Here is a 26,177-nt window from a genome sequence, read left to right as displayed (position 1 = left end):
AAAATGTCTGATACTAAATTCATGATCTTCCCCTCAAATCCACAGTTTTCCCCTGCTCAATCCACAGTTCTCTACATCTTAATTGATGGCAAGTCCAACCTTCTGGTTACCCAGGCCACAAACGATGGAGTCCTGTTGCTTAACTTCTTTCTCTCCAAGTTCACCTTCAAAGCACCTGAGAATTCTGTTGTGGCTACCTTGAGAATATTCCAGAATATGACCAGTTATCACAACTTCTGCTATCCATCTGATCTCAAACAGCATCATCTCTCTCTGAACTCACCTCCATGTTTCCATCTTTGCCCACCCCCACTGCCAGTCTATTCTCACCACACCAGTTTGAATGATCCTTTAACAATGAAAGTTAGGTCATGTTAATCCTCTCTCAAGATGCCCAGGACCACCCATCCCAATTTTTCTCAGAATAAACCCACAGTCTCACTGTCGCCCGAGCCTCACCATAACCCTGCCTCTTGTTACCCCCTGGCCTTACCTCCACTCTCCCTTTTGTTCTCTCCACTCCAGCCACATCAGGTCTCTTGGCACTTTCTTGAATACTAGTCAGTCTCCTTCTCTTTTTGCTGAGGAAGATTCACCCTGAACTAACATCTGTTGCCAATCTTCCTCTTTTTTTATATGAGCCACCGCCAAACATGGCCACTGACAGATGACTGGTGTGGTTCCACACCTAGGAACCGAACCCAGGCTGCTGAAGTGGAGCATGCTGAACTTTAACCACTAGGCCATCAGGGCTGGCCCGACAGGCTCCCTCTTAATTAAAGGATTTGCACTGGCTATTCTCTGCCTGTTAGGCCCTTACCTGAGATAGCCATAATTTTTTTCTTCCATTTAATTCTGGTATCTACTCAGATGTCACCTTCTCAGAACTCAGTACAAAATAGCAACTCTCTTGTCTGCCACTTCTGTTTTTTTACTCTTCTTTTTCTTTTAAAAATTATAACTTTCAGACATAATATCTATGTATTTATTTGTGTATATATTATCTGTCTCCTCCCACTAGAGTGTCACCTGTATGAGGTTAAAGACATAGTTTTTGTTTACTCCTTATTCCATGCACTTAGAAAGACTCTTGGGGTATGGTAAACATTCAATTAAAAATTTTGCTTATTCAATCACTCAATAAATTTGTATTGATGTAATTTCTGGAAAGATACATAGAATACACATAGTTTCCTTTGGAGAGGAGGACTGAGTTAGAAAATAGACCTACCCTTGGTGGTGGCACCTGTGACCCCAGCCCACTTGAAGTGGCGATGATGCCTGCAAACCCAGAACCCCCAGTAGTGGTGGTGCCAGCACCCCTAGAAAACCCAGGAACAGCAGTAGAGGCAGCACAAGTGACTCCAGCCCCCCTAGTCACAGTGGCACATGAATCTGCAAAGAGCCAGGTAGAAATGGCAGTGGAGCCTGTGACTCCAGTCCCCTCCAGCTAGAGCAGTGCCTGAACCCTGGCCCCTCACCTGTGGCAGTAGCACCTCTGGACCCAACAACTTCAGATGTGGCAGAAGTGCCCATGTCCCCAGCTCCTGCCTCATTCTCTCCCTGCCCCCATTGCAGGGGAGAACCCACAAACCAGGTAACACTGGAAGCAGCAGAGGGACACGCCAGCCTGGACCTTGGTGGTGATGCCTGCTACTGCTAAGACACCAGCAGCAGCAAGCCACCAGCAACATCGGAGGCACAAGCAGCACAACAAGGGCACCAAGGACACTGCTAACAGAGGCAGTGGAGGGTGAAAGTACCGGTTCTCAAATACAACCAGAAGCAGCTCAGAATCAAAGTGAACAAAGCATTACCTGAATAAGCAAGATACTCACTATTACAAATGCACCAGCAGAGGAAAAACTCCTCAAGCACCATGAAAAATTATGGTGACATGTTATTACAAAAAGAAAATGACAATTCTCCAGAAAGCAAACTTGAAGTTATGGAAGATTGTAATTTAACCAACAGAGAATTCTGAATAGCTGTCATAAAGAAACTCAGTGAACTAGAAGAAAACTCAGAAAGACAGTTCAATGAACTCAGAAATAAAATTAATAAACAGAAGGAGTACTTCATCAAAGAGATTGAAATTCTAAAAAAGAACCAAGCAGAAATTCTGGAGTGGAAGAACTCAAAAAATGAGATGAAAAAGACAGTAGACAACACTGGAAATAGAGCAGACCATGTGGAAGGGAAAATTAGAGACGTTGAAAATAGAACTTAGAAATGATGCAGGTAGAAGAGGAGAGAGAACTAAGATTTTTTAAAAGTGAAGAAATTCTATGAGAAATATCCAACTCTATTAGAAAAAGCAACATAAGGATAAGGGGTATCCCAGAAGGAGAAGAGAGGGAGAAGGGAGCAGAAAGCCTACTTAAAGAAATAATAGCTGAAGGGCCAGCCCCATGGCTGAGTGGTTGTGTTCACGCACTCTGCTTCAGCAACCTGGGGTTTTGCTGGTTCGGATCCTGGGCACGGACATTGTGCCACACATTGGGCCACGCTGGGGCGACATCCCACATGCCACAGCTGGAAGGACCTACAACTAGAAATACACAACTGTGTACCACGTGGCTTTGGAGAGAAAAAGGAAAAAAAGTAAAACCTTTGAAAAAAAAAAAGAAGTAATAGCTGAGAACTTCCCAAACCTAGGGAAAGAACTGGATATATAAGTATGTGAAGCTAATAGAACACTTAAATATCTCAACACAAAAGGACTGTCTCCAAGACATGTTATATTAAAACTATCAAAAGACAGGGACAAAGAAAGAATTTTAAAGACAGCCAAGGAAAAGACAGTAACCTACAGAGGAACCCCCATTAGGCTATCAGATTTCTCAGCAGAAACTCTACAGGCCAAGAAAGAGTGGAACAATATATTCAAAATATTGAAAGATAAAAACTGTCAGCTAAGAATACTCTATCCAGAAAAATTATCCTTCAGGTATAAAGAAGAAATAAAGACTTTCCCAGACAAATGAAAGCTGAAAGAGTTCACCACCACTAGACCTGCCTTACAAGAACTGTTGAAAGGAGCTTTACTACCAGAAATGAAAAGGCAAAGGTAAAACTTTGAGTAAGGTGATAAATAGAGAGAACCAGGTAATTTCAAAGCTATTACAGAATAGGGTGTTAAACACTTAATGTAGCATAAAAGTTAAAGGAGAAAAAACCATTAAAAATAACTAAAGCTACTTCAATATGGTAATGAACTCACAACATAAAAAGAGATAATTTGAGACAACAAAAACATAAAAGGGGAGGAGGAAAACCTGTATAGGCAAATCAAGATATGATGTTATCAACAGATAAAAGACTATTTTATCTCTGAGACATTGTATACAACCTCATGGTAACCACAAAACAAAAATCTAGAGCAGAAACACAAATACAAACAAAAGGAGAAACTGAGAAACACATCACAAAAAAACCACCAAACTAAAATGGCAAGCAGAAACATAAGGGAAAAGAAACAATGGAAATATAGAACAACCAGAACACAAAAGATAAAATAGCAGTAGTAAGTCCTCATATAACAATAATCACCCTAAATGTAAATAGATTGAATTCACAATCAAAAGGCAAAGAGTGGCTAGATGGATTAAAAAACAAGACCCAACAATATGCTGCCTCCAGGAGACCCATCTCAGCTCTAAAGACAAGCATAAACTCAAAATGAAGGAATGGAAGAAGATACTCCAGGCAAATTGCAACCAAAAGAAAGCAGGTGTAGCCATACTTATTTCAGACAAAATAGACTTGAAGCTAAAAAAGGTAACAAGAGACAAAGATGGACATTACATAGTGATAAAGGAGACTCCTTCAAGAAGATATAACGTTAATTAATATTTATGCACTCAATGGGAGAGCACCAAAATATATAAAACAACTATTGACAGAACTAAAGGGAGAAATTGAAAGCAATATAATAGTAGGGTTCTTTAATACCCCACTAGCATCAATGGATAGGTCATCCAGGTAGCGAGTCAACAAGGAAACATTGGCCTTAAATGACACATTGGACCAGATAGACTTAATAAATATATACAGAACATTGCATCCAAAAGGAACAGAATATGCATCCTTCTCAAGTGCACATGGAAAATTCTCAAGGATAAAACATATGTTGGGAGACAAAACAAGTCTCAATAAATTTTAAAAGATTGAAATAATACCAAGCCACAGTTTTTCTGACCACAACAGTATGAAACTAGAAATCAACTACAAGAAGAAAACTGAAAAAAATCACAAAAATGTGGAGACCAAACATCCTACTGAACAACTATTAGGTCAATGATGAAATCAAAGGAGAAATAAAAAAATACAGAGAGACAAGTGAAAATGAAAATAAGACATACCAAATTTATGGGATGCAGCAAAAGCAGTACTAAGAGGGTAGGTTACAGCAAAAAGGGACCTACCTCAAGAAACAAGAAAAATCTCAAATAAACAGTCTAACCTTACACCTAAAGGAAGTAGAAAAAGAAGAACAAGTCAAGTCCAAAATCAGCAGAAGGAAGGAAATAATAACAATCACAGGGGAAATAAACGAAATAGAGACTAAAAAAATCAGTGAAATTAAGAGTTGGTTCTCTGAAAATATAAACTAAACTGACAAACTTTTAGCTAGACTCACTAAGAAGAAAAGAAGACTCAAATACATAAAAACAGAAATAAGAGAAGCCGTAACTGATACCACAGAAATAGAAGTGATCATAAGAGACTACTACAAACGGCTATACACCAACAAATTAGAAAATCTAGAAGAAATGGATAAATTCTTAGACCATACAACCTTCTGTGACTGAACTATGAAAAAAATAGAAAATCTGAATAAACAGAACACCAGTAAGGAAACTGAAACGGTAATGAAAAACTTCACAAAAAATAAAAGTCCAGGACCAGATGGCTTCACTGGTAAATTCTACCAAACATTCATGGAAGATTTAATGCTTATCCTTCTCAAACTCTTCCAAAAAATTGAGGAGGAGGGAATGCTTCCTAACTCATTTTAAAGGCCAACATTACCCTGAAACCAAAACCAGACAGGGACACCACCAAAAAAGAATATTACAGGCCAGTATCTCTGATGAACATACATGCAAAAATTCTTACCAAAATATTAGCAAACTGAATACAACAATACATTAAAAGGATCATACAGCTCAATCAAGTGGGATTTATTCCAGGAATGCAGGGATGGTTCAAAATCTGCAGATCAATCAACATGAAAGACCACATTAATAAATTAAGGGATAAAAGTCCTTGATCATCTCAACAGATGCAGAGAAAACATTTGACAAGATTCAGCATCCATTTATGATAAAAAAAATTCTGAATAAAATGGGTACAGAAGGAAGTACCTCAACATAATAAAGACCATATATGACAAACCCACAGCTAACATCATACCCAATGGTGAAAACTGAAAGATATCCTTTTAAGAAAAGGAACAAGACAAGGATGCCCACTCTCACCACTTTTATTCTTTTTTATTGCGATAACATTGGTTTATAACATTGTATAGGTTTCAGGTGTACAACATAATAATTTCACATCTGTATATACTACAGCGTGCTCACCACCAAAAGTGTAGTTTCCATTCATCACCATATAATTGACCCCCTTTGCCCATTTTGCCCCCACATCCTTCCCCTCTGATAATCACTAATCTGTTGTCTGCTTCTAAGAGTTTGTTTCTGTGTCGTTTGTTTTGTTTTGGTTAATCAGCTGTGGGCTAATATAGACAAATTTTTCATAGCTAAATTGTGAAGATACTATGCTGTATCTAATGAGATAATACAGAGTTCAGGAAGCTATACTTTAATTTAAATTGAGTGGTCAGGGAAGGCAAAGATATTTGTTAAAAGATAAACTGAGGCACATTAACATTTTTTAGTTTATTTGTGCAAAAATTGATTTGAATCAAGCATCATCTAATTTAGACTGGATTGCAATATCTTCAAGAGTTAAGGAGAGCTTCCTGAACATAGCCTCATTTGCACTTACTCCTAGCCAGGGGAGTAGAGATCTGCTGAAGGAAGTGAACTTTTTAAATCATGGATGCCTCCTGGCAATTCCAATTTTTGTCTGTGGCTCAGGACTGGAAAGTTGACAGCCATGGAGGTGAGTAAAACTTAAGGGACTGTAGACTGCATGGGTGGTTTTATTCTGGTTGCCTTTATCTTGTGTCCCTTTCTTTGTACAGAGCCTAGAAGCAAGGTCCCCTGGGTTTGGAGCTGTTAACCAGAAGCGGGGAAATGGACCCCCAGGTTTGGAGAGTCTGGCATGATAGAGAAAGGAGTCAGATTGTCCCGAGAAATGGAGGCATTGGAAATCAGGGAGAAGTTTGTGAGGGCAGGGTCAACACCACTGTGGCAAATCCAACAGCCATGTTGAGGTGGGAGTACCCTCCTCTGCAGTGGCCTGAGATGTGTGAACAATGATATTATTTTTCCAGGCCAGAGCAAGACAAAATGTGAACAACCGCAACAACAAAAATAAAGACATTCATGGTGTAAAAATTAGGAAAAGGAAGGTCAGAGAGGGGAGGAGGACTGGAAAGAGACGTTCTCGATCTGACATCTTGGGAGGAAGCATCTACCTCGATGTTGGCCACTGCTCTTCCTACTTAGTTTGATTTCGATGTCTCCAGCATTTGCACAGGACCAGATGTCAGGTGGAGCTTTCTTCGGTTGTGAAATGTGCACCCAAGTTTTGACACTTTGTAATTTGGCAGCAGAGTCATGGTCCAAGAGTACTTGGTAGGGTCCTTTCCATGAATCTTCCTTTTGCAAAAGCATTAGAGTAAAATAATATCTGTTTGGAAATGACAAAAGACTTAAAAATCCCCATGGTTAAAGATCTGATCAGAGTTCATTATAATGGAATTGACAAGGAAATTTTGTTATGTCTGTGACCTACGACATTTTAAGACAATTAGTGGAATTACAACTGATAACATTATACCAGGACATATCAGATTTTTAGGAATTTCATATGGCTTCTAGAACACATATTAATAACATGTGTCATACGAATATAATCTAAGAGTGTTTATCATCTGTTATTTGACAATGCTTCTGCTGTAATTTTTTTTTTTTAAAGATTTTATTATTTCCTTTTTCTCCCCAAAGCCCCCCGGTACATAGTTGTATATTCTTCGTTGTGGGTTCTTCTAGTTGTGGCATGTGGGACACTGCCTCAGCGTGGTCTGATGAGCAGTGCCATGTCCGCGCCCAGGATTCGAACCAACGAAACACTGGGCTGCCTGCAGCAGAGTGCGCGAACTTAACCACTCGGCCATGGGGCCAGCCCCTCTTCTGCTGTAATTTAACATACCAAATAAGCCTATTAGTTTAATATCTCTCTTTTACAAAGTGAAAGACAAATCTTTTGAGATTTTTCCAGGGGCCATCTGAGAAATTTCAAAGTTATGTTGCATTCAAAAAGATTCCACTTAGAGTCTGATTTGGGGAAGTTGTCAAAACATCTAAAAGTTTGAACCATTGACTTGGGATCACAAACCATTATGAAATAACACTTCATTATCCATTTCACCAAAGTGACAATAGAAAAATTTAAAGTCTAATACAGAAGGTTACATAGTTGTAAACAAAACTTAGCTTTTTTAATATTGAGAAGATTGGGTTTTCTTAAGTAATCAAAAACCTAATAAAGACAATGTGAAGCACAGTAAATCATTTTGGTAAGACACAAAATCTTTGCTTTCAAGATTTCCAGTTAGATTTAACCAAAAGGTAAAACAAACAAACAAAAAAAACCCAAAAAACAAAAACTTTCACAACCTCTTATCAAGGGCAGACCATAGTCTAAGAAAACTTTGTTCTCTTAACAGAGTGAAACCAAATTCTAGTTTTGCACCAGTGCACTTTTGATATTAAAATTCATTGTTAAAAAACTTAAATAAATCCATGCCGAACACATAAAATTTCTTTCCCAAGATTCCTTTTTCTACAAACCTATAGCTTTTGATATCCATTCAGATTTTATCCTATGCTGTTTCCTCTTTCTCGTTCTGGAACAATCAGTCATTTTGCTTTCCTTACCTACTTTTCATATGCATTGTTTTCTTCCACTCTTGTTATTTCTAAATAGTTTTAATTAAATGTATTTATTAGAATTCTTGGCCCTTAGAATCCTTTATTCCTAGTGATAACTTAGAAGTAAGCAATTGTGGACTATTACACAAGCATTCTGTGAGTCGGCAAATTTGTAAACACATTTCATAATTTCTGGAAGTTTATCTTCCTCACAATGAATTTTTCAATGTGGCACAAAACATTGTGACACATTCCTTGCTAATAGACCACAATATCTTTAGTTACTTTGTAAAAGGAAGCCAAAAGTGGATAAACCTATGTTCAGTAATTAATGTTTCAGTATTTTATTTCATTTGGAAATGATCTAGACGTTCAATTAATACCCATTATTTAACATATTTCAGTATAACTTTAAGGTTTCAAGTTACCAAAAAAGATTTTGGAAACTATTTTTAAATAGATATACTATAAAGAATAATTATTGTTGAAAAGTTCACTTATAAACTTTTATCTTATTACATTTATTTAATTCATTTGCTTCCTAAAAATTATGCTTAGATTAGTCATTAAAACTTCACAAGATATTACACAGCTAATCATCATCTTAAGTTATCTTTCTTGCTGACAAATTCTGTAACAGAGAGCACATGAGCTTATTTGACTTTTGCTAAACCTAGGTAGAATAAAAGTTTTATATTTAATGCTGATAACTCTCAAGAAATGCCTGTTTTAATTAAACCAAAAAACTTAAACTAGCTTTTATTTACTGAAGATTATTCTAGATCACATGAAATTGAAAAACATTTGGGTTAGTTTCTATATTTTTGAGAGTACACTTGATTTATATAAACTCTTGTTTGCCTTTAAGCCAACTAAATAGAGCTCTTTACAAATTAATTTTGGCAATACCGATGCGGGGTTGGTGAGCCGAGGAGTCGAAAGAAAGATTTCTTGGATTCTCAAGGTCTGGCAGTAGTGTTCTTTTATTTAGAGAATAGTGTGGAATAGCATGGGGACAGGATCCATGGGCAGTCAGAGCTGCTGTGTGGGGACAGGACCCATGGGCAAGAGGAGCTGCTGCTGCCACTTCTGCTACAAACATGGGTGGAGAGTAAGGCTAAATTTAAGGCATAGGTATGTGAGCCATCTCTTTACAAGACAAAGGAAAGAACATGTAAAAAAGTTAAAATGTTATCAGTGCAGGTGGGGTCTGGCCATTGGGTGGTCCCACAACTTTTAGATAAGAATCAAATCGGATTCAGTAAAGGCCAGAAGCCACCACCCTAAATCAGTTACATGAGGTTGCCAAACAGTAACCAACTTAAGTCCTTGCCTTCCCCATTAAGAGTTCCCAGAGATAAGGCCATCCTGCCTTCTTCCTGACACAGAGAGGAGGCATCTTTACAGATGGAGGTTTCCCTTACAAATGTAAATGTTTCCCAACAAAGGGCAAGCAAACTCCACTCCTGCTCCTCGGAGCCTGCTTCTCATCTTCAGTTTTAAAATTAACCAGCCTAAAACCCTCATTAATACCATCTGGAGGTAGAAAAAAATACAGATTTATAACATACATACATAGACAAACATAAACACGCAAACAGATCAAACAAAGATCTCCTAGCTTTTATTTTAAAATTTTAGCTGAGAGACAGGTATGGTAATGCAAGACTCACTAGTTTATAAAAAAATCAGTTTCATCCAAGTTGTGTTTCTGGCAGAGGGAGTAAATTAACTGCTCAGATGGCTAAAGCTTTTTACTATTATTTGTGGAAGAGATTTTCAATAAGCCTAGTTTTCAAAATTGCCTTTTCTTTTTCTTTCTTCTGATATGAATGACCTTGGTTCCTAGAGAAGACCAGGTAGAATATTTACATTTCAAAAGGCACAGAGAAAGAATACAAGTTCCACTTAGAAGGACTTTTGTTTCTGAAGCCCAGATCCTTTAGAATATCTGCAAGCCTTCTGAGATGAATATCGGAGTTTTGGATTGGTAAAAAAGAGAGATGGGCTTTGAATTGTTTCTAGATCCACATTTCTGTTCTTGTAAAGACTCAATTTGTAAGACAAGTATGGTTGTTTTTAATTTCTCAGAGAATGGGATTGCAACCAGATTAATATCAAGGAGGGACCCCATCTACCAAGCACATTATCCTCAGTTTGCTTCTTTATATCAGGGAGAAGATCATCAACTAAGATGGAAAACAAAAGATCCCTATGTTCTAGAGTTAGAGCTGTGTGTCTTTGGAATATTTTAGTAAATTCTTCCACAAAGATTTCAGAATGTTCTTCTTTCCCTCTGGGTATATAGTTTCATTCTAGCTTAGGGGAGAAGGCCTAAAAAAATTGTTTTCTATCAGGCTCTAAATATCAGCTTCTTATTGGGCCAACTTTTGACCATAGAGATACTTAAAAAAATCCTTTTGAATATCTTGTCAGATTTCAGCCAGGGCAAATAGTAAATATTCCTGGCAGTACTGAACAACTCCATGGACACAAGAGGTGTCCTCAAAGAGGAAAAAAAGATACTACCTTCTCAGGATCCAGAGCCACTCTCCAAGATAATCAAAGCAAGAAAGAAATAATTCCCCTGAGAGCTGGCAACAGTGGGTAGAATCCCAGCTGCAAGTGGAGTGCAACCCACATTTCTGTCCAGCCATGTCCAGCTGCAGATGGGGTGCAACCCACATTTCTGTCCAGCCATATCTAGCTGCAGATGGGGTGCAACCCATATTTCTATCCAGCCATATCTAGCTGCAGATGGAGTGCAACCTACATTTCTGTCTTGCCTTATTGTAGGGGTCCACAACCCGATGATTGCCAGGCCAATTTCTCTGGCCACTAAAGGAGACAAACAATAAGGCAATAGTTATCCCTGGGAGGGAAAGGATCAACAACCAATGGGTACCTGAAAGCAGATTCATACTTTCAGTCAAGATCTAATTCTTACAAATGTTTTGTCCTGCCAATCTGAGTTTGGAATAGAAGGAATAATGTGAAATTTTACCTTCCTCTCTCAACCAGGCACCACAGATAGAGATCTGGAGGGTGACTTTGGTAAGAATTCTCACCCTTTGGCAGCTTCTACCAGTTTTCCTGGATCCTGTCTGCAGGCTCTGGAGCGAGTGGGGTGTCCCAGCAGGCCTCATCCTGGTACCAGACACAGTAGAGGAGGAAAAATAATTTTCCCTCTTCGTGTTTTGTGCTTGTCTGAGACCCCTTTTTCACCAGGGCATCTTCTAAATGGATAATCTTAGCTAGGTTAAAAGTTCTCCACCATGGCCACTATAATTCAAGACTGTCTTTGGCAAGGTTAACTTACTTGCCCATCCTTGAAAGAAAATTTTATCCACTCAAGGCCTCACGCTGGACCCAGTCCAGCTTAAGTCACGTCCAGTCCAGACCCAGACCCAGCCCAGGTTTTTTTTTTTTTTAGATTTTATTTTCCCTTTTTCTTCCCAAAGCCCCCCGGTACATACTTGTATACCTTCAGCTGCAGGTCCCTCCAGCTGTGGCATGTGGGACGCCACCTCAGCATGGCCCTACCAGCAGTGCCACCGCCGTGCCCAGGATCAGAACCGAGAAACCCTGGGCTGCCAAAGCGGAGGCGTGAACCCAACCACTGGACAACAGGGCCAGCCACCCCCTCCCCCGCCCCTGTACCGCCCAGCTTGTAAGTCGGACCCAATCTGACTCCCGTCAGTTTCCAGACCCAGTCTGGAAAAAGAAATGTTCAAATAAAGTTTGAAAACTCATAATGCAAGAGCTGCAGAGCTAGGATCCCAGAAGGACTTAATAACCACCTCCAGAGGCAGCGAGAAAGCAGTGAGCTCAAGGGGCTCCACACACACCCACCTGGTTGCTCATTTCTCGGGGGCAGGCACCTTCAGGGTCTCCCTCAGTTCCCTCATTTAACACCAGGACTGTCAACAGGTACAGAACTGTTAAAAGACAAACTTAGGGATACTTAAAAATTTTAAGAGTTTATTTGAGCAAAAATCAATTTGAATTGGGCAGCATCCAATGTAGCACATAGAAAGGAGCCCCGAGGGGCTGTACAAGATGAAAAACCTTTATAGGCTGAAGGGAGTGGGGACAAGGAAGTTATACTAGGCAAGCAAATTAGTTATTGAAAAGTCACTTTCCTTTAGAGGATGGAAGGGGCCTATCAGGCAGATTACCTAACTAGTGCTGGTGGGGTGATTCCTGGTTGACTGGTGTAAAGTTCCTTCTCTGGGAAAGCTGAACCTGTAATTAAGTTAAGTCTTGGTTTGATGACGTGGGGCTTAGTATAAGTGACTCCATTTTGGGCCTGTTGTCTTGTTTTGAACAGATTAAAGAACTTCAGTTATGGAACTTCTGGAGAGGGAGGCTTGAAATTTGGATGCAAGCTATTGCTCTAAGTGGTAATTAAAATTTTTGTTGATTAACTTTTTTCTTGCCTGAAAGATTAATACATGCATATGATAAAAAATTTAAGTAGTACAAGAAGCACAGTGAAAAGTAAATATTCCCACATCTGATCCCTGAGTGCCAGTTTGTCTCGCCAAAGGCAACTGTGCCATTTCCTAGAGTGTTACCCTCAAATTAATCTGTAGATATGGACCTATATGTATCTTTTTCTGTATTGCATATCTTTTTATATAAATAGGTACCTGCTATACAGGCTGTAGTATACTTTGCTTAAAATATGATCTTTACATAAATATCTTCATTCAATTCAAGAAGGTAAAGTGAATTTCTGAGGCATGTTAATTGCACATACTTGCATGTTGGTGTTCTCATTATTTTTTCCCCCAAACTGTATTCATTTCTGCTAAAGCTGCAGAGGGCACCGTGGTCCTTCCAGAGGGAGGCATGGCCTCACATAGTGTTTGGCAGTTCTTGATTATGGTGCAAATTTTAGGGGTCAGAGAGCTCCTGGTATTACAAATATACATGAATTTGAAATACTTACCTGTGCTCACTTACTTTATGAATTTCATATAAAATTAATTGCAATGTATATTTATATCATTCCATCCCCTTCAACAGGAGTAATTTTTGTTTAATAGATAAACAGTGTTTAATTTCAAAAGCACAAGTCTTTAATCTTGCAACAATTATCTGCAATGATTACAGACATAGTGTCCCTTTCCTTTTAGTCATGGTTACACAGGAGTTCAGTGGCAGATGGAAACTGTACTGGCTTGGGTCAGTCCAACTCCACCATTTATAAGCTATGCCACACTAGAAAATCATTTATCTTGTAATTCACCATTGTCCCATCCACAAAATGAGAAAATTGTATGAGAATATTTCTAAGGTTCCTTTCAGCTTCAATAAGTCTATGACATCTTCATAAAAAAAGAAACTTGCTAAAATTGAGTATGGATGAGTGTCAAATAGAATACAGATGTATGAGAGGAAGGGAAAAGCAACCTAGGTTACAGAGAAAATCTAAGGTAGTCAGAGTGTTGCAGAGGCTGATGGCAGTCCACCAAAATCCACTCTCCTCTTTCCAACCAGAAAGCGAGACTACATTCCCAGCTTGTGTTTGACAAATAAAAATGGCAAGCAATAGGATATATTGGAGTATATGAGCAAGCCATTTGGTATAAACCTAATTCGGCCTGACCTTGTTTTTTCCAAAAGGGCCTGACTGTGGCTGTTGAGCACGCATTGCATATCTGCTTAGACATTTCCTGTGGCAAGAACAAAGGCCCTCGAGATAAAGGTGCAACTTCCCCCCACATTGGCATTTCCTTAGGGATAAGCATCTTTCCTTAGGCTAGGAACTGATTGCTGCACTCACCTTTGACCACCCAGCTCACCTGTTACCACTCAGCTGGAGACAACAGACTGCCACCCTGCTGCGTTCACTGAGACAGAAGACCTACCTGCTGTTTCCATCAATCGCTGTGCGGACAGAGCAGTCTCGCGACTACGGTAAAAGGGACATTTCAATCCTATGTGAAACATCCTCTCTGGGGGTATATAACCACTCTGTGCACCCCACTTCTTTGGTGCCCTTTCTTCCTTTGGGAAGAAAGGCCCTGGGTTATAATCCTCAGATTTAAGCTCAGAATAAACTCACCCAAATTTTCATTTATAGATTGATTATGGATTATTTTCCTTGACAATGTCAACCACTTAACATATTTATTGGCATTTAATGTGTTTTCAGTCATTTGCTACTGTCAACAATGCCGCAACTGATAGCCTGATATACATGTCCTTGCACAGTCATTCAAATATATGTATACATTCTTAAAAGCAGAATTGCTCGCATAAAGGGTACATGCGCCTTCCAATTTTTGATATTGCCGAATTACCTTCCAAAATAGTTTTATTAAATCAATAGTGTTTTCTACTCCTAAACAACGAACAATTATTAGCAACTGCAGGTCATGTTTTTGGTGAGAGAAAGGAGATAATTCTTGATGCTTCTTAAATCAACTAAGAAAAGGACTGAAAGGAAATGAAATTGCCTAAAGAAAATGTTAATACTTTACTGGGATACATATTTAAAACAAAGGAAAACCAAGCACTATTTCTGGGAAAGAATTCAGAATCACTTTTCCACTTTCGCTAAAAAAAGTTTGAGCTCATTACTAAGTGAGTTTTTCCATTCTTCAATAATTCTTTTCCTAAGTCAACCTTTTAGGAACTTACAGCCAATGGGAACAGGAGTTCAAACAAAAAGAAAGAGGAAAAACCTAAAACTCACAGTTTCTAAGGAGCACAAGATTCTTTTGTTTCTGGGCTGGGTAGTAACTTTCAACTCTTGTCGTTTTAAGGGTTTTTAGATTAAAACAGGAAAAAGTATGACTGTTTAAAGGTGGTAATTCTCTTTTGATTGTGGAAAAAAATTTCTCTGCCGTGTTTTCCCACCGATTGCGAAGTCTTCAAGGATGGGCGACGGACGGCGTTCGTACCGGCTGCCCGCCCTCCAGAGGCTTCCAGCAGACGGCCGTCGTCTCCACTGCCGCCAGGACAGCCGCCCTCCGCGCCCCGTGGCCGCCTCTGCTCCAGACGCTGGAAACGCGCCTCCCCCGCGGCGAGTGTCCGGGGACGCAGGGGACGACGCGTGACGCCACGGGGCCGCCGCCCAATCAGACGCGGCGTCGCGGAAATTTTGACCTTTAAGGCGGTGCGGGCGTCGAGCCGGCCGGCGCTCGGCGGGATGGCGGAGGAGGCGGCGGTGGCCGTGTGCGTGCGCCTGAGGCCGCTCAACAGCAGGTAGGCCGTCGGCAGCTCGGCCGCTCGCCCTTGGTGCGCGGTCCCGGCCCGGGCGAGAGACGGGCCGGCCGGGGCTTCTCTCGACGCTGCGCAGCCGGCTCCCTGCGCGCTGGCCGCTGGCCCGGCCGCCCGGTGTCCCGGGGCGCGAGGCCCAGGCTGCTCGCTGCGCCCAGGCTTCGCTCCGGCGGCGGCTGGCTCAGCGTTCAGGACGCTGCGAGCCTGATATTCGCCCATTTGGAATTCTTTCCTTTTGGTACAGGGTAGACACTACCGTCGTTGCCCCGTGGATCTTACATTCTAGAGGAGGAGACACAGAGGTCATGAACCCTATAGAGAGAGCAGGAAGGGCAAGAAATGATGTCTGTTTGCTTCTCTAGTCTCTGCCCCTCCCTCAGAATACTAACACATTTTTGCATTTGAGAAATATGTGTTAAATGTTACTGTGTTAAATAAAGGGGAATATCAAGACGAGGACTTCCCTCTTGTCTAGGAGCTCATTATCTAATGCGTTAGAAGACAGCTCCGGAACAAAACCATCACGACACTGTGACAGGTGCTGTGACGGGCAGGTGGGGAGTGTGCCGGAGGGGTCATTAGCCCCACAGCGAGATGACGGCGTGGGAGACGGACAGGGCTGGTGTCAGGAAAGTCCTGACACTTTTCAGGGAGAAAGAATAGTTACGTTACTTGATGGAAACGGAAGTCGGGGTATTCCAGGCACAGAGGGATTAAATCTCTTCTCTTGGGGGAACCTTCAGATAGTTGATTTGTCTTGAGTTAGGGTGTATATAGGAAGTCAGAGGAAGCAAAGGTTGAAGAGAGAAATAAACATGATCGAAGTCTCACGTGCCGTGTGTTGAGGATTTCGGATGGTTTTGAAAGATGTTAAGCAAGAAGGATAATCGGAGTTGCGTTTGAATGTATCTTTTCAGCATACAGTGCTGGGTGGGGGAAGGGCGTGAAGACCTTCCCAGGGACGCTCCGGTGAGAGGGCAGGAGGTCAGGGAAGCCCCATTGAAAAGTGGTGACCCCTTAAAGGTGGACTTTCCACATTTCTCCCAATTATAGTATAGGTCATTACCATCCTTTAAAATATTCTTCAGAAGACGAAATCTTTTAAATTATCTTTCATATAACAGACTTCAAAACTAGTTATAAAATGCACTGTTTTTATTCTTTTAGAGAAGAAGCTCTTGGAGAAGATACGCAAGTTTACTGGAAAACTGACAATAATGCTATTTATCAAGTTGATGGAAGTAAATCCTTCAATTTTGGTAAGCTTATAATAGCATCAAAAGTAAACATATTATCCTTTTCCTTTTAAGAGTACAAAAGGCTTATCCAGAATACTGGATTTGACATTAAAGATAAGACTAAGCCGTCTGTAAACTGCTTCAGTGGAAGATTTGAAAAATTGCTCATCCATCCTTTATGATAAGTAAGATAATGAATTGATGTTTAAAACACAGTTATAGTCATAATGCCTTATGACTGAAACTAACATTTTTCCTCTTATTCATTAGTGTATTTGTGGCCTAAGACTCCGTAAGCCCAAAATATGTTGCTTAATGTCAAGTCATCTTTAAGATCTTTCAGTTAGGTATATTCTTTCCACAATTATTTTCAAGAAAACTCTTTAAAGAATAAATAGTGAAGATATTCCTTCTTGGCTAGAATACAGTGGGTACCTACTGCCCCTTTTGTGGAGCTTGTCATATGGTGGGAAGAAAGACTTTAGACTACTAATTACACTTATGATGACATGGCTTTGTGGGAGTTTCTAGCAGGGGATCTAACTAGCTTAGGTACCCGGCACCTGTAGGATGAGCGAGAGCTAGCTAGGGCAAAAGGACTTGGAGGCCCTCAAGGTTGGCCAGGCTGATTTGTGTATTGATTTAGCACATTCTGTATAGTGCTGACCATGTGCCGGACACTGTTCTAAGCACCTCATATATATTAACTCATTTAATCCTCCTAACAAGCCCATGTGATAGGTACCTTCCCATTTTAATGAGGAACTGAAACGCAAATCACACAGCCAGCAAATGGAGGAGTCAGATCTGTGTTCCAGCCACACTGCCATGCTGCCACGTAGGCACCACAAAGCACAGTAAGGTCCCCTCAACAACCTTAGGAGTGAGAGTGATTAGGTTGTTGACTTAGTGTTATGCTAGAAAGCCAATATCTAAGCCTTTAGAGTAAAGATGTATAGAATAGAAAATGATTCCTGGTAAAGGACTATTTGATAGTATCAACATAAATTTTTAAAAGGTAGAACAGTATGTTCCAGAGATGATAAAACCAAGAACAAGGGATACACAGGCATTCTGACTCAAGTGCTGCAGGTTCTCAGTAGCTGTGTATGCTCACAAGGGGTTTGGACTCACCTACCTGTCTGAAGCAGCTGGTATTAAGATTTGAATCATCCTGCCATCTCTCCTTGCCCTGAACTCCTGACCCCTGGCAGCATTCAGATGGCACTTTGGTTTCCCATAGGGTTCTACCTGCAAGTGCAGATGTTGGTCATGGTGCAAGCCGTGTGAGCACTGAATTTCTCAAGACAGTTGATACATTTCCCTCCTGACTGACAAATCCATTTCTTGGGGGCTTTCTAATGTGAGCCCATCACTGAGAGAGTGGTCCATTTTTGATGCACCAACAAAGGAGAGACCACATCCTGGACTGGTGGATTCATCATGGCAAGTGCTACCTAACCCCAGCCCTCAGCAGCCAGCCAACCAGCTGTTCTCTGTAACACTTCAGCTTGGCTCGGTGCTTTTCTTCCAATTGTCTGTGTTTCTTGGTTTAGTTTGAGCCAGGCCTTCTTGCTAGATATGTTATAAACACTAAAATTTCTCAAAGAATAGTAATAGTTTGCATTTCCTAAGTATTAACCATATGTTCACAGTAATTCTCTAAGGAAGATAATATATATTCACTTTACAGGTTAGGGAAGTGAGGCACAGAGACATCATCCACGTTGCCCGAGGTCACATAGCTTGTAAGTGACAGAACCAGGATTTGCAGGCAGTCTGATTCCAGATCCCCAGGTTCAGCCACTATGCCTCACTGCCTCTTGAAAGCACATAAGATAGCTGACTTGTGTTTTTTTGTGTGAGAACCAGCACATTTTACTTTATAGAGAAGTGTATTTTCAGAGGACCAATAAGTTGAAGAAAATATTGTGAGTTAAATATTTTATCATACCATATCCTGACAATTTTATTTCTTTGGGCAGCTACTAATTCAAAGTGAAAACACAGTTGATTTGTTTAGTTTAACTTGTGTGGTTTTTTTTTTAGATCGTGTCTTTGACAGTGATGAATCTACTAAAAATGTGTATGAGGAAATCGCAGTACCAATCATAGATTCTGCCATACAAGGCTACAATGGTTTGTATCCACTGCAGAAACGTTTTATTTAGTCTTGGGTGTGTGTTCAACAGTATTGATAGTTTTACATACTCTCGATGCTTTTTCAATCTTTGTGTGTGTGTGTTTTTGTGTCCCCAGGTACTGTATTTGCCTATGGGCAGACTGCTTCAGGAAAAACATATACCATGATGGGTTCAAAAGATTATTTGGGAGTAATACCCAGGGCAATTCATGACATTTTCCAAAAAATTAAGAAGGTAAATAGCCAAATTTCCGGTACATACGGGTAAAAGCAGTCACCTCTTGTCATGGTGGAAGGAAGCAGGTTTACAGTTCTCTTTCGATTATCCACGGGGAAGGAAGAAAGGCATAGCGTACATTTGCTTTCCCCACAGCCTTGCTTTAGAGCTTAGAGTCCTTTCATTCTTTCCCTTGAATCCTGAAGCAGTGCTGCTCCTGTCACAAAGCAGGCATTGAGGAACAAGAAATCTTAACCCTGCCTTTGAGGAGCTGTCCGTGATCGTTCAGGAGCAGGAGAGGGTAGATGTGGTGAGAAGACCAGGATAGGCAACCTAATCAGTTAAGGCGGGTTTTCAATTTGTTTTTTCCTTACTGTTTTAATGATTTTTAATGTTCTTATTTGAACATCTGTTTGTAGGGTTTTATTTTAAGCTTAGAGAGTTGGACTGGGCACCCTCTTCTTCGAATTTTATGATGCCATACTTTTCATTATTTCTGAAACAATGCTTTTATATTTCTTTTTTTTTTTTAAAGATTTTATTTTTTCCTTTTTCTCCCCAAAGCCCCCCGGTACATAGTTGTGTATTCTTCGTTGTGGGTTCTTCTAGTTGTGGCATGTGGGATGCTGCCTCAGCGTGGTCTGATGAGCAGTGCCATGTCCGCGCCCAGGATTCGAACTAACGAAACACTGGGCCGCCTGCAGCGGAGCACGCGAACTTAACCACTCAGCCACGGGGCCAGCCCCAATGCTTTTATATTTTTGTGTTTACTTTTGTCAATATAGAACCATAGGATTTTTTTTGTTTGTTTTACAAAGATAACTTCTCAAAGAATATTTTAATGTTTATTATGAGCACATCAACATTCAGTATTAGGTTTTCATAACTGGGTGATCTCTGATGTTTTTACATATGTTTTCCCCTAGTTTCCTGATAGGGAATTTCTCTTACGTGTGTCCTACATGGAGATATACAATGAAACCATTACAGACTTACTCTGTGACACTCAAAAAATGAAGCCTTTGATAATTCGGGAAGACTTCAATGTGAGTAACAGTGGCTCAAACAATACAGTTACTTATTGGGATTATAGTTCATGAACATTAACCTTTACTTTCCATTATTTTTTAAAATGTCTCCTGTTTCTGTGATTTGTTTTTTGTTTTCTTTCTTAAATGTTTATGAGATCATCTTTTAAGTGATGTGTATCATTTTGAAATGTTGACAGTTGTAATATTTTTGTGTAAGGGCCTCAAAAGAACAAGATGGAAGTATCAGGTTAGAATTTGGTGTGCTTTTGTATAGGATATAAATTGTAAATATCATAGATTTACTTCTTATTTTTATACAGAGTAATATTCTCCATTTTCTACTTTTAACTTCTACAAATTAATTCTGTAATAGTTTGCACCTTCTCTTGAGATGCACACTTTTAAGTGACTTCTATTTCTCTACTCTTCCCATCATTAACCTTGTTTCAGAGGAATGTATATGTGGCTGATCTCACAGAAGAAGTTGTTTATACACCAGAAATGGCTTTGAAGTGGATCACAAAGGGAGAAAGTAAGACTTTATGCTGTATTTCCTCAAAACACTTGTAGAATAGTAAAAACTATTCACTTGAATGTATTTAGGCTTCAAATCACACTTTTCACTTTTAAGCTACAGTAAAAGTTAATGTTTTTCTTTGGATTTTAATATATGCCGCTGAAATATGACTCATTTTTACAGAGAACAGACACTATGGAATCACAAAGATGAATCAAAGGAGCAGTCGTTCTCATACCATTTTTAGGATGGTGGGTAATTCTCTCTCTACTTGGTCTTTCCAATTAAGAAGACACTAATTTTTCTACAAGTTGCCTTTTCTGTCTAGATTTTGGAAAGTAGAGAGAAAGGTGAACCCTCTAATTGTGAAGGATCTGTCAAGGTGTCCCATTTGGTGAGTATTGGTAAACCCTGCTAATGTACTCTATGGGCCAAAGCAAAATTTAATTCAGCTGCTGGATGTTTGGTTTCATAAGAACTGTTAACTAAATAGGGAAAAACATCTATAAATTGGTAGTTTATTCTTATCGGTAGCATGAGATAACTAGTTAAAATATAGGAAAAATTCGGGGGTCTTTCTTCCTGTTATGTTATGGCTGCCATCTCCTAAAATTTAGATGTAATGGTTGTAGGAGTTGAGGCCTTTCCTAACCAGTAACAAAAGAGGATTTGGGTTTTTTTTTCCAATCTACATTTAAAACTTAAAGTAATCTTGGAATTTGGTGATTTTTTTTTAACTTAGTCTCAGCCAGTAGAATTGAGACTTGTGAGATCAACAGAAACCTAGATGGGATGGTTAAAAAATAAATCACATATTCAAGTTCGTTCTTAAGTACAATAAAAAAATACGTTTTATATTATGAGCACAATGTTTTATGGTTTTTATTTTTTTAATGAAAAAAAATTACATTTATTTAACCGATGGAAATGTTGCCACTGTTGACGATGTATTCAAAGTATGCATTCTGTAGATGGCACTCTCTTTGGTTTACAGCACAGGCCTTCCCATGCATCCTCCAAGTTGTGTTGGATCATATGCTGATTCACCCAGAGTTTCTTTTTGTTTTCAAATGGAGTGTTTCTTCCAATAAACTTTATTTTTCCCCCAAGGTAGTTTCTTTCTTTCTTTTTCTTTTTTCTTACTGTTCTGTTGGACATGCGTGTCAGTGAAAGCAAATTAAAATGAATTGAGGGGGTTTGCGGCATTCTACAGATCTGAAGAATTTATTGCAACAGGAGAAACCATTGTGGTCTTTCTTATCATTTAATTTTAACAGTCCGTAGATACTGGGACTTTTTGTTCCCCCTTAATTGCAATTTTTCTCCCAAATGGTGGGTTGAATTTATTTATTTATTTATTTATTTTTTATTGAGTTAATGATAGGTTACAATCTTGTGAAATTTCAGTTGTACATTACTGTTTGTCATTCGTGTTGTAGGTGCACCACTTCACCCTTTGTGCCCACCCCCCACCCCACCTTTCCCCTGGTGGCCACTAATCTGGTCTCTTTGTCTACATTTTTAAATTCCTCATGTGAGTGGAGTGAATCAGAGATTATCCTTCTCTAACTGGCTTATTTCACTTAACATAATTCCCTCAAGGTCCATCCATGTTGTTGCAAATGGGATGATTTTGTTCTGTTTTGCATCTGAGTAGTATTCCATTGTATATATATATACCACATCTTCTTTATCCATTCATCTGTTGATGGGCACTTAGGTTGCTTCCATATCTTGGCTATTGTAAATAATGCTGCAGTGAACATTGGGGTGCATAGGACTTTTGGAATTGCTGACTTCAAGCTCTTTGGATAGATATCCAGTAGTGGAATGGCTGGATCGTATGGTAGTTCTATTTTTAATTTTTTGAGGAATCTCCATACTGTTTTCCATAGTGGCTGCACTAGTTTGCATTCCCACCAGCAGTGTATGAGGGTTCCATTCTCTCCACAACTTCTCCAACATTTGTTAATATTAGATTTAGATATTTTTGTCATTCTAATGGGTGTAAGGTGATATCTTAGTGTAGCTTTGATTTGCATTTCCCTGATGATCAGTGATGATGAGCATCTTTTCATGTGCCTATTGGCCATCCGTATATCTTCTTTGGAGAAATGTCTGTTCATGTCTCCAGCCCATTTTTTGATCGGGTTGTTTGATTTTTTTGTTGTTGAGTTGTGAGAGTTCTTTATATATTATGGATATTAAGCCTTTGTCAGGTATATGACTTGCAAATATTTTTTCCCAGTTAGTGGGTTGTTTTTTTGTTTCAATCCTGTTTTCATTTGCCTTGAAGAAGCTCTTTAGTCTAATGAAGTCCCATTTGTTTATTCTTTCTATTGTTTCCCTTCTCTGAGTAGACATGGTGTCCGAAAAGATCCTTTTAATACTGATGTCAAAGAGCGTACTGCCTACGTTTTCTTCCAGAAGCCTTCTGGTTTCAGGTGTCACCTTTAGGTCTTTGATCCATTTTGAGTTTATTTTGGTGAATGGTGAAAAAGAATGGTCAATTTTCATTCTTTTACATATGGCTTTCCAGTTTTCCCAGCACCATTTGTTGAAAAGACTTTCTTTTCTCCATTGTATGCACTCTGCTCCTTTGTCGAAGATAAGCTGTCCATAGGTGTATGGTTTTATTTCTGGGCTTTCAATTCTGTTCCATTGATCTGTGCACCTGTTTTTGTACCAGTACCATGCTGTTTTGATTACTGTAGCTTTGTGGTAAGTTTTGAAGTCAGGGATTGTAATGCCTCCCGTTTTGTTCTTTTTTCTCAGGATTGCTTGAGCAATTTGGGGTCTTTTGTTGCCCCATATAAATTTTAGGATTCTTTGTTCTAATTCTGTAAAGAATGTCATTGGGATTCTGATTGGGATGGTGTTGAATCTGTAGATTGCTTTAGGTAGAACGGACATTCTAACGATGTTTATTCTTCCAATCCATGTACATGGAATGTCTTTCCATCTCCTTATGTCGTCATCCAATTCTCTCAAAAAGGCCTTGTAATTTTCATTATATAGGTCCTTCACTTCCTTAGTTAAATTTACCCTAAGGTATTTTATTCTTTTTGTTGCTTTTGTGAATGGTATTGTGTTCTTGAGTTCTTTTTCTGTTAGTTCGTTGTTAGAATATGGAAATGCTACTGATTTATGCAAATTGGTTTTATACCCTGCAACTTTGCTGTAGTTGTTGATTACTTCTAAGAGTTTTCCAATGGATTCTTTGGGGTTTTCTATATATAAGATCATGTCATCTGCAAACAGCGAGAGTTTCACTTCTTCCCTCCCTATTTGGATTCCTTTTATTCCTTTGTCTTGCCTGATTGCTCTGGCCAGGACTTCCAGTACTGTGTTAAATAAGTGTGTACAGTACTGTGTTAAATAAGTGATGATACATGTCTTGTCCTGTTTTCATGGGGATGGTGCTCAGTTTTTGCCCATTGAGTATGATGTTGGCTGTGGGTTTGTCATATATGGCCTTTATTATGTTGAGATAGTTCCCTTCTATGCCCATTTTGTTCAGAGTTTTTATCATAAATGGCTGTTGGATCTTGTCAAATGCCTTCTCTGCATCTATTGAGATGATCATGTGGTTTTTATTCCTCAGTTTGTTGATGTGGTGTATCACGTTGATTGATTTGCGGATGTTGAACCATCCCTGTGTCCCTGGTATGAATCCCACCTGATCATGATGTATGATCCTTTTGATGAATTGCTGAATTCGGGTTGCCAAAATTTTGTTTAGAATTTTTGCATCTATGTTCATCAGTGATATTGGCCTGCAGTTCTCTTTTTTCGTGGTGTCCTTGTCAGGCTTTGGTATCAGCGTGATATTGGCCTCATAGAATGTGTTAGGAAGTGTTCCATCCTCCCTAATTTTTTGGAATAGCTTGAAAAGGATAGGTATTAAATCCTCTCTGAAAGTTTGGTAGAATTCCCCAGGAAAGCCATCTGGTCCTGGGGTTTTATTCTTTGGGATGTTTTTGATTGCTGTTTCAATCTCTTGCCTTGTGATTGGTCTGTTCAAATTGTCTGCTTCTTCTTGAGTGAGCTTTGGGAGATTGTAGGAGTCTAAGAATTTATCCATTTCCTCTAGGTTATCCATTCTGTTAGCATAGAGTTTTTCATAGTATTCTCTTATAATCCGTTGTATTTCTGCAGAGTCTGTTGTTATTTCTCCTCTTTCATTTCTGCTTTTGTTTATTTGAGCTTTCTCCCGTTTTTTATTTGTAAGTCTGGCTAGGGGTTTGTCAATTTTATTTATCTTCTCAAAGAACCAACTCTTTGTTTCGTTGATCCTTTCTACTGCCTTTTTTGTTTCAATAGTATTTATTTCTGCTCTGATTTTTATTATTTCTCTCCTTCTGCTGACTTTGGGCTTTGTTTGTTCTTCTTTCTCTAGTTCAGTTAGGTGTAGTTTAAGATTGCTTATTTGGGATTTTTCTTGTTTGTTAAGATGTGCCTGTATTGCAGTGAATTTTCCTCTTAACACAGCTTTTGCTGTATCCCATATGAGTTTGTATGGCATGTTATCATTTTCATTTGTTTCTAGGTATTTTTTCTTCTTTAATTTCTTCAACGATCCATTGCTTGTTCAGTAGTGTATTGTTTAGGCTCCACATCTTTGTGCCTTTCTCAGCTTTTTTCTTCTAATTAATTTCTAGCCTTATAGCATTATGATCGGAGAAGATGCTTGTTATTATTTCAATTTTTTTTAAATTTGTAGAGGCTTGCCTTGTTTGGCAACATATGGTCTATCCTTGAGAATATTCCATTTGCACTTGAGAAGAATGTGTATTCTGCTGTTTTAGGATGAAGTGATCTATATATGTCTATTAAGCCCAATTGTTTTTTCATTTAGCTCCACTATTTCCTTGTTGATTTTCTGTCTGGATGATCTGTCCATTGATGTGAGTGGGGTGTTGAGGTCCCCTACTATTATTGTGTTGTTTTTAACATCTTCCTTTAGGTCTGTTAATAGTTGCTTTATGAATCTTGGTGCTCCTGTGTTGGGTGCATAGATATTTATAAGTGTTATTTCTTCTTCATGAAGTGTCCCTTTGATCATTATATATTGTCCCTCTGTGTCTCTCTTTACCTGTCTTATTTTGAAATCTGCTTTGTCTGATATAGGAATTGCAACACCTGGTTTTTTTTTGCTTGCTATTAGCTTGAAGTATTGTCCTCCACCCTTTCACTCTGAACCTGTGTTTGTCCTTGAGGCTGAGGTGTGTTTCCTGGAGGCAACAAATTGTTGGATCTTGTTCTTTAATTCATTTTGCCACTCTGTGTCTTTTTATTGGAGAGTTCAGTCCATTTACATTGAGAGTGATTATTGATTCATGTGGACTTAATGCTGTCAATCTGTTGCTCGTTATCTGGTTTTCCTGTGTTTGTCTTCCTGTGTGCTTTAGCCTACCCATTTAATACTGCACTTTCTTATGCTGGGTTTCTTAGCTTTTTCCTTATTTATGTTTTGTGGCTTTGTTGTGTTTTTTAGTTTAGTGTCTACCCTGAAGTTTGTATTTTGAATCTCGTGTATAATATAGTCTATTCTCTGGTGGTCTCTTACTTACTTGGCCTAGACTAATTTAGTCCCTTTGCTCTTCCCCTCCTAAATTATTATTTTCATTTCTTTTTTTTTTAAGATTTTATTTTTTTCCTTTTTCTCCCCAAAGCCCCCCAGTACATAGTTGTATATTCTTCGTTGTGGGTCCTTCTAGTTGTGGCAT

At 39.2% G+C, this 26,177-nt stretch overlaps 1 protein-coding gene and 1 long non-coding RNA gene across 3 annotated transcripts in view; one reads left to right on the top strand and one right to left on the bottom strand.

The window, feature by feature from the left end:
- Positions 1-5,232: 5,232 nt before the first annotated feature.
- Positions 5,233-14,992, bottom strand: LOC139044106 (uncharacterized). 2 transcript variants are annotated; one of them, XR_011501150.1, is made up of 4 exons: positions 14,776-14,992; positions 11,922-11,989; positions 11,074-11,216; positions 5,233-7,331 (listed from the first exon to the last, which is right to left on the bottom strand). It is a non-coding gene; the product is annotated as an uncharacterized lncRNA (long non-coding RNA). The 2 variants fall into 2 exon arrangements; XR_011501149.1 differs by having other exon boundaries at positions 5,234-7,331; positions 11,922-12,007.
- Positions 14,993-15,224: 232 nt separating this feature from the next.
- Positions 15,225-26,177, top strand: part of LOC139044108 (centromere-associated protein E-like) — a 79,526-nt gene continuing 68,573 nt past the window's right edge. The window contains exons 1-8 of the mRNA XM_070503668.1: positions 15,225-15,287; positions 16,470-16,561; positions 18,590-18,679; positions 18,800-18,918; positions 19,827-19,946; positions 20,382-20,463; positions 20,632-20,699; positions 20,777-20,842. Of these exons, the coding sequence (XP_070359769.1) occupies positions 15,232-15,287; positions 16,470-16,561; positions 18,590-18,679; positions 18,800-18,918; positions 19,827-19,946; positions 20,382-20,463; positions 20,632-20,699; positions 20,777-20,842 (693 nt within the window). The 5' untranslated portion in view covers positions 15,225-15,231. The remainder of the gene's footprint in view (positions 15,288-16,469; positions 16,562-18,589; positions 18,680-18,799; positions 18,919-19,826; positions 19,947-20,381; positions 20,464-20,631; positions 20,700-20,776; positions 20,843-26,177) is intronic.

Source organism: Equus asinus, unplaced genomic scaffold, assembly GCF_041296235.1.
Source record: "Equus asinus isolate D_3611 breed Donkey unplaced genomic scaffold, EquAss-T2T_v2 contig_591, whole genome shotgun sequence".
Taxonomy (NCBI): Eukaryota; Metazoa; Chordata; class Mammalia; order Perissodactyla; family Equidae; genus Equus; species Equus asinus.
The sequence above is the reverse complement of the archived record's forward strand: the minus strand, read 5'-3'. Positions and strand labels throughout refer to the sequence as shown.